At 40.5% G+C, this 9,081-nt stretch overlaps 1 protein-coding gene across 1 annotated transcript in view; it reads right to left on the minus strand.

Moving 5' to 3' along the window:
• Nucleotides 1-9,081, minus strand: part of XPO1 (exportin 1) — a 61,624-nt gene that overhangs the window by 20,429 nt on the left and 32,114 nt on the right. The window contains exons 5-9 of the mRNA XM_037744444.1: nucleotides 3,717-3,778; nucleotides 3,451-3,495; nucleotides 1,173-1,354; nucleotides 490-538; nucleotides 293-412 (exon numbers count right to left, since the gene is read on the minus strand). Coding sequence (XP_037600372.1) covers nucleotides 293-412; nucleotides 490-538; nucleotides 1,173-1,354; nucleotides 3,451-3,495; nucleotides 3,717-3,778 — 458 coding nt within the window. The remainder of the gene's footprint in view (nucleotides 1-292; nucleotides 413-489; nucleotides 539-1,172; nucleotides 1,355-3,450; nucleotides 3,496-3,716; nucleotides 3,779-9,081) is intronic.

Consider the following 9,081-nt stretch of genomic DNA (forward strand, 5'->3'; position numbering starts at 1 on the left):
AAAAAAAAAAAAAAAAAAAAAAAAAAAAAAAAAAAAAAAAAAGGCAATATAATCAAATCCATTATTTGATATAAATGAATTCATAAAATTACATGGTACAAACAAGTGGCAGAATCAGATTTGAGACTCACTTCAAATAATTTACTAGGTGTAAATATGAAAAATTTCTTCTGAGCGGTTTCCTCATGTTAGAAACAAAGTCGAATATGGTTTTGAATGCAGAGATGAGAGCTTTACATGTGAAAAGAATACATGTGGCTATCCAGTGACAACTGAAATGTATTCACTGTACCTTATAAATTAATGTGCTGATTAATTTGGTCTCAAAAATATATCCCAGTGGAATCCAGTTCAGGAATCTAAGCAACGTTTCCAAGGTTGCATGTACAAGTGGAGCATTTTGAGAATTTTCCTACGACAAAACATACACTCGTAAATAATTGCTTTCCTATTATTGTTATTTTAAAAAATGAAATTAAAAACACTTACCATTACAAACTGACACAGTTGAAATATCTGTGAGAATTCATTGCACATGCTAAAAAAAATATATATCAGTTTTAGAAGACACAGAAATAAATTAAGTTATGTACAATACTAATAAAAATGATTAAGACCCAGTACAGTAGCTCATGCCTGTAATCCCAGGATTTTAGAATACCATGGCAGGAGAACTGCTTGAGCCCAGGAGATTGAGACCAGCCTGGGCAACCTAGCAAGACCCCCATCTCTCAAGGGAAAAAAAAAAAAAAAGATTAAAATTTCAACCATCTGGTAATTAAAGATGTGACTATATTTATCTGCTCTCTCTCAGCAGAATTATATCTTCTATTTAAACATTGAACCACTGCACTCCAGCCCAGGCAACAGAGTGAGACTTGTCTCATAAAATAACTAATTTGAATGTTTGGACACGAATCATTTGCTTAGAACCTATTAATTAGTTATCATACAAATCAAATCCTGAAGTGTATCTTGAACAATTCACTTTTCAACCTCCAGAGGTAGTTATTAGGCCCAGTCTAGGACTATTTCTTAATTTGTAATTGAAAACCACTATAAACAATTGAATGTATTACTGATCACAGTTCCTTAAAATACCTAGAATAAACATCCAAATTGCTTGAAATTGAGAAATTACTTTAAAATTCTAAAACATAATTATTACTTGCCTGTCTTTTAAATGCTTAGATTTGACTTGGGTTATCTGTCCACTAGAAAAATCAAATACTTCTTCGCTCAAGAGTTTAAGAATCACCATATTATTTTGACAGAGACTTTCGCTGGTCCTACTTGCTCCAACGATATCACTAATAAAAGTTGGCCAATGTTTCGGCCATTCTTGTTTCAGTATCTAAAATAAGACATGAAATGTTAATCGCACTTCCTTTATCAAATGCAAATAAAACAACCTTCAAAGAAATTGTTTAACAGATAAAAGCAGCAGTAAGGACCAATCACTTTTCATTTTCTCCTCCTTTATTAAAAGAAATGTGTCACCCTCTTCACCATACTGGGTAGAAAATAAAACATCAATAAAGTCTTTTATCGTAATCACCCCAAAACCCTTCTCAATTATCCTAATGAAAGGTCCAATCGGTCTAATGGGTCTGTGTATTAGTATCTGCCTCACAGATATGTAGAAATTATCCTAGGAGGCCGGATGGGGTCGCTCACACCTGTAATCACAGCACTTCATGGGAGGCCACAACAGGCGGATCACTTGACGCCAGGAGTTCAAGAACAGCCTGGCCAACATGGTGAAACCCTGTCTCTACAACAAATACAAAACTTAGCCGGGCATGATGGCGCAGGCCTGTAGTCCCAGCTACTTTAGAGGCTGAGGCAGGAGAATCGCTTGAACCTGGAAGGCAGAGGTTGCAGTGAGACGAGACCTCGCCACTGCACTCCACCTTGGGAGACAGAGCGAGACTCTGTTTCAAAAAAAGAAATCATTCTGGGAGACTCCAGAATTTAACTAACTACAGATGATAAATATCGACTGGGTGGCCGGGCATGGTGGCTCACGCCTGTATTCCCAGCACTTTGGGAAGGCAAAGCAGTCAGATCACAAGGTCAGGAGATCGAGACCATTCTGGCTAACACATTGAAACCCGTTCTCTACTAAAAATACAAAAAATTAGCCAGGTGTGGTGGCACACACCTGTAGTCCCAGCTACTTGGGAGACTGAGGCAGGAGAATTGCTTAAACCCAGCAGGCAGAGGATGCAGTGAGCCAAGATCGCACCACTGCATTCCAGCCTGGGCGACACAGCGAGATTCTGCCTCAAAAAAAAAAAAAAAAAAAAAAAAAAAAAAAAAAAAAAAAAAAAAAAAAAAAAAAAAAAAAAAAAAAGTGACTAATTAAGACAGCTTACTACTGGATGAAATTTAAGCCTTGAAATGTGGCAGGGTTTGGACATATGAATTTAGAAGAAAGGAGGCACTGCAATCAGGGCCTGAATAATCTTTTACCAAAAGCCTCATGAACTGCATTGTATTTGTATGCAAGTCTGGACTACTGATGTCACACACTAGGGATTTCCCGGATTCTAATAATACATGTTAACCTTCTTTATATTCTCTCCTCCCTCTCCCCATTCAGAGAAGGGCTAACAGAAAAGTCTAAAGTATAATAACAGCTGGAGTTAATCACTGAATACACTGAAGTTTCTGGAGACTTGGATGTTTCTAAACCTTATTTCAACAGAAAATGTGTTTTTCCCCCCTCACATACAAGGGTCCTCTGGAAAAAAAATTATGACATTAGGAAACAGATACATATAAAAATTATGAATTTGGTCAACATAGTTTAATGACTAAGCATGGGAATCAATTAGAAGGTCGGAAAAAAATCAAAGGATTGAGACAGATAACATGCAAAGGGAACATGCACAGCCATATTAGAAAATTAAAAAACAATCTGGCGGGGAGCAGTGGCTCATGCCCGTAATCCCAGAACTTTGGGTGGCCAAGCTGGGTGGTTACCTGAGGTCAACAGTTTGAGACCAGCCTGGCCAACACGGTAAAAACCCTGTATCTACTAAAGCTACAAAAAATTAGCCAGATGTGGTAGCAGACACCTGTAATTCTAGCTACTCAGGAGGCAGAGGCAGAAGAATTGCTTGAACCCAGGAGGCGGAGTTTGCAGTGAGCTAAAATGGTGCCACCGCACTCCAGCCTGGGCAACAGAGTGAGACTCTGTCTCAAAAAAAAAAAAAAACCAACCAACAGTCCAATGCATACTGCAGCCATATAAATGACAGCTTTAACATTATTTGATGTTTCCTGCCACAGCAAATTAACATTCAGGTACTAGACAGTAGGGTACCTATTATTGTTAGAATACTATCATTACTTCTGTAAAATATTAATATACTTTATTTCCTAAGTAGGTCAAACATTTTATTCAAATAATAAGCATATTTCTTCTTAGAAGGCAAAGCTTACCTGAACAAGGATCATATTTAATTTTCCGATATACACCTTTTCTTTCTAAAGAAAGATAAAAGATTAAATGAGAGCCTGAGGTAAGTACAATAAATAAGAATATAAGCATAGACAATCCTCCTAAGAAACAAATGATTACAGCTCTACTGCAAATGATTGATTGTGCTTATGTGGGATTATGTGTCTTGACAAATTAGGTTGTAGTCAAAGACTCAATATCTAAATGATTTTATGCTCTCCTAATAGTCTCCAAAATAAACTCTTACCTCTACACAAGTTGGGTCAGATGATGTCTTGATAATGAGGCCAACAACGTATTTTTTTATTCCTATTTAAAAAAATTGCACATATAAAACAAATTATCTCTTTTGTAGCACGCAAATACATTCTGAGAACTGTATTTGTAATTAATGTGGGAGAGGAAGGACTAAGTAAAATCAGATAATATACTCTCATCCCATCACCAATGTCGGCATTTAAAAAAAATTCTGGCATGGTGACTCACACTTGTAATCCCAGCAACCCTTTGGGAGGCCGAGAGGGGTGAATCACCTCAGGTCAGGAGTTAGACCATCCTGACCAACATGATGAAATACAAAAATTAAAAATACAAAAAATAATTGGGTATGGTGGTAGGCGCCTGTAATCTCAGCTATCAGGAGGCTGAGGCAGGAGAATCGCTTGAACCCAAGAGGCAGAGGTTGCAGTGAGCAGAGATCGGGCCATTGCACTCCAGCCTGGGTGACAGAGCGAGATTGTCTGCCGCCCACCCCCACCCCCCCCCAAAAAAAAAATCCACTGAGTTTAATGTGCTATTCATACTTTTAAAGATGGGATCTGGCATTGCTGCCTGGGTTGGTCTTAAATTAGGCTCAAGTGATCCTCCTACATAGGTCTCCCAAAGTGCTGGAATTACAGGAATAAGCCAACACACCCAGCCTGTAACAAACTGCTATTCCAGTTTCTCTCATCATAATCTGTCTCCAAAAAGAAAAGAAACAGGTGAAACCCAGAGTCCTGCTATGTCACCCACAATGGAGTGCGGTGGCATCATCTTGGCTCACTGCAACCTCTGCCTCCCAGATAAGTGATTTTCCTGCCTAAGCCTCCCAAGTACCTAGGATTACAGGTGAGCACCACCACACCTAGCTAACTTTTGTATTTTTAGTAGAGACAAGGTTTCACCATTTTGTCTAGGCTGGTCTCAAACTCCTGACCTCAAATGATCCATCTGCCTCAGCCTCCCAAAGTGCTCGATTCGTAACCCACCGCACCCAGCCCTTTCTTTCTTCCTTTAGAGACAGAGTCTTAATCTGTTGCCCAGGCTGGAGTGCAGAGTTGCAATCTCGGCTCACTGCAACCTCCACCTCCCGGGTTCAAGCGATTCTCCTGCCTCAGCATCCCAAGCAACTGGGATTCCAGGCGCGCACCACCACACCTTAGCTAATTTTTGTAGAAACCAGTTTTCACCATGTTGGCCAGGCTGGTCTGAAACTCCTGACCTCAAGTAATGCATCTGCCTTGGCCTCCCAAAATGCTGAGATTATAGGCATACGCCACCATGCCTGGCCCAAACTTTTAACCCATAAAAATTTACTTATGGCTTGGGCACAGTGGCTTACTCCTGTAATCCCAGCACTTTGGGAGGATGAGGTGGGCAGATTGCTTGAGGCCTAGAGATGAAGGCTTCAGTGAGCTGAGACTGTGCCACTACACTCCAGCCGGGGCAACATAGTGACACCATGTTTCAAAAATGAATTAATATACATGTTATTGTTTACCACTATACATTATTTGCAACATTAAGATCATAAAAAAATACATTAACTTCTCCACACACACAACATTAAAGAGGGAGGAGGTTTAGGGAAACATTTCTTAAGGATCTCTTCATAGTAAAACCTACTCTTTAAATAATTAAGACAAGATACTCATATCCTGGATTTTAATTTGCTTCATGCAGAATTTGCTGAGCATCTACTATAGGTTTCATTCTCCAAGAGCACAGGATTCAATAATGTTGCAAAATTTTTAATTCTCAGAACATTTTTTAAAGAAGTGTGGTGCAGGCTGGGCGTGGTGGCTCATGCCTATAACCCTAGCACTTTGGGAGGCCGAGGCTGGCGGATCATGAGGTCAGGAGATCAAGACCATCCTGAACAACATGGCGAAACCCTATCTCTACTAAAAACACAAAAATTAGCCGGGCATGGTGGCAGTCGCCTGTAGTCCCAGCTACTTGGGACTATAGTAATGGAAATCTAAAGTAGGAGAATTGCTTGAACCTGGGAGGTGGAGTTTGCAGTGAGCCAAGATCGTGCCACTGCACTCCAGCCTGGACGACAGAGCGACTCTATCTTAAAAAAAAAAATAAAAAGTGTGGTGCACCTATATTAAAACACCAAAACGATATTAAGTAGCAATTCTAACTGAACAAATTACTCTTTCCTACTATGTAAAATTAACAACTAATACTCTCATATCTGTTTAATTTAGGCTTTGTCACCAAATCAGTTACATTATGACTTTTCATTTTCATAGCTTTCAGAATTTTGGAAAAGCAGGTAAGCGATATAGAGCTGTATGTTCCAAGCCTCATCTAGCATATATAGAAAGAACCGACTGAAATTTTCGTTGAGAAGGAAAATAAAAAATTTAGCCATTAAAATTAGCAGTAAACATAGCCAACTTTAAGGTAGCAAAATGCTTATGAGATTGTATAACTATGAGCTAATGTATTAAATTCACTTTTTCTTTTTTTAAAGAGATGGGGTCTCACTATGTTGCCCAGGCTGGAGTGCAGTGGCTATTCAGGCGCAATCCCACTACTGATCAGCACAGGAGTTTTGACCTGCTCTGTTTCCAACCTGGGCCGGTTTACCCCTCCTTAGGCAACCTGGTGGTCCCCGCTCCCAGGAGGTCACCATATTGATGCCAAACTTAGTGTGGACATCTGATTGGCATAGCGCACTACAGCCCAGAACTCCTGGACTTAAGCCATCCTCCAGCTTCAACCTCCTGAGTAGCTGGGACTACAGGCATGCGCCACTGTGGCCGGCTAAGTTCAGTTTTAAACTATGGTTCTTCACTGACAATAATTTTTATTAACTATGACAAAACTAGCCATTTCCCACAATACCCAAAATTAAAAATTTCTAAAACAGTAATTACAAAGACTTTCCTAATAATGAAAAAATACTATCAATGCAGCAAAACAATATAATACATGTAATGGAAATCTAATGGTGTTAAGTGTTAATATGCATAGTAACATTTATGCTACAAGTACATAAAATGAATGCAGAAGTGGAAAATATCTTGTTTACACTTTGTTTCAGAGACAGGGTCTTGCTCTGTTGCCCAGGCTAGAATGCAGCAGTCCCACCATATCTCACCACAGCCTTGAATTCCTGGGCTCAAGCGATCCCCCGCCTCAGCCAGCTGCAAAGCACCATGCCTGGCTAATTTTTTCTGGCCTCACTATTTCCAGGGCTGGCCTTGGCCTCAAGATCTCAAGCAATCCTCCTGCCTTGGCCTCCCAAAATGTTGGAATTACAGGCCTGACCCACCATGCCCAACCTAATACAATTTTAAAAACAAAAAGTAGGAAATCAATTCTCTTTTTAAATGAGAACTGAATTATAAAAATTTGGGCAATCTGGCCAGGGGTGATGGCTCATGCCTATAATCACAGTACTTTGGGAGGTCGAGGCTGGCGAATCACCTGAAGTTCCGAGTTTGAGACCAGACTGACCAACATGGAGAAAGCCCGTCTCTACCAAAAATACAAAATTAGCCAGGCGTGGTGGCACATGCCTGTAATCCCAGCTACTCAGGAGGCCAAGGCAGGAGAATCACTTGAACCTGGGAGGTGGAGGTTTCAGTGAGCTGAGACTGCACCATTGCACTCCAGCCTGGGCAATAAGAACAAAACTCTGTCTCAAAAAACAAAACAAAACAAAACAAAAAAACAAGAATTTGGATAACCTATGCAACATTCTTTTTTTTTTTTTCTTTTTGAGACAGTGTCTCCCTCTGTCAACGAGGCTGGAATGCAGTGACGTGATCTTGGCTCACCAGCATGGCCAGCCCGCTAGGTTCAAGCTTTTCTCCTGCCTCAGCCTCCTGAGTACCTGAGACTACAAGTGTGTGCCACCACGTCTGGCTACTTTTTTTTTTTTTTTTTTGAGACAGAGCCTCACTCTGTCCCCCAGACTGCAGTGCAGCAAGTGGCACAATCTCGGCTCACTGCAACCTCTGCCTCCTGGGTTTAGGTGATTTTCCTGCCTCGGCCTCCCAAAGTGCTGGGAACACAGAGGTGAGCCACAGTGCCTGGCTTTTTTTGTAGAGATGGGATTTCACCATCTTGGCCAGGCTGGTCTCAAATTCCTGATTTCAGGTGATTCGCCCACCTTGGCATTCCAAAGTGCTGGGATTACAGGTGTAAGCCACCTCACCTGACCGATTCTCACTTTTATAGCAATATTTTACTTCAAACTACTTTCCATATGTCCTTAATGCTCACTACATGTAATAAATAATTCTGATAGTACTGACCCTTTTGTTCCTTAAAGATTATTATCAATAAAACCAGGTACAGTGGCCCTAGAAGCTCTGATTGCCTGCTACAAGGATTATTTGATCAGGTACCATTGTTCATTCTCCAAATCCCTTCCTCAAGGCTTGCCTAAAATTTAAAAAAAAAAAAAAAAAGGCAGCTCAATTAAGTGGCATTCCAGCCAGGGGTGGCTCAGGCCTGTAATCCCAACACTTTGGGAGGCCGAGGCAGACAGAACACTTGAAGTCAAGAGTTCCAGACCAGCCTGGCCAACATGGTGAAACTGTCTCCACCACAAAAATACAACAAAATTAGCCGGGCAAGGTGGTGGGTGCCTGTAATCCCAGCTACTCAGGAGGCTGAGGCACAAGATCATTTGAACCCAGGAAGTAGACTTTGCAGTAAGCTGAGATTATGCCACTGCACTCCAGCCTGGGTGACAGAGTGAGACTCCATATCAAAAACAACAACAAAAAAATTCCAATTGTGAACTGCACTTAAAAATAAATTAGCAATGATCTCTACTAATAGCTAAGAAATAAAAATAATTATAAAAAAAAAATTGGCAATGATATAATACATATCTAGGGAGAAAATTGAAATGTTAGCTCAGCTTGAGATTTGACAGAGAATGATCCATTACTGGTCTGACTTTCTGTGCTAAATAAATTAGTGTGTCTAAGTTGCAAAACAGATATTTACATAATACATTTTAATTTCTTAAAATTAGCTTTTTAAGCTCTTCCTTAAAAAGCTTGATATAAAAGGTGAAGAAGGCTTGGCACAGTGATTCACGCCTATGATCAATCCCAACACTCTGAGGCTGGTAGACCACCTGAGGTCAAGAGTTCAGGACCAGCCTGGCCAACATGGTAAAACCTCGCCTCTACTAAAAGTACAAAAAATTAACTGGGCGTGGTGGCATGCGCCTATAGTCCCAACTACTCGGGGAAGCTGAGGCAGGAGAATTACTTGAACCCAGGAAGCAGAGGTTGTAGTGAGCCAAGATGGAGCCACTGCACTACAGTCTGTGCAACAGAAGGAGACTCTGTCTCAAATAATAATAATCATAC

This window comes from Cebus imitator, unplaced genomic scaffold, assembly GCF_001604975.1.
Source record: "Cebus imitator isolate Cc_AM_T3 unplaced genomic scaffold, Cebus_imitator-1.0 Scaffold175, whole genome shotgun sequence".
In the NCBI taxonomy this organism is placed as follows: domain Eukaryota; kingdom Metazoa; phylum Chordata; class Mammalia; order Primates; family Cebidae; genus Cebus; species Cebus imitator.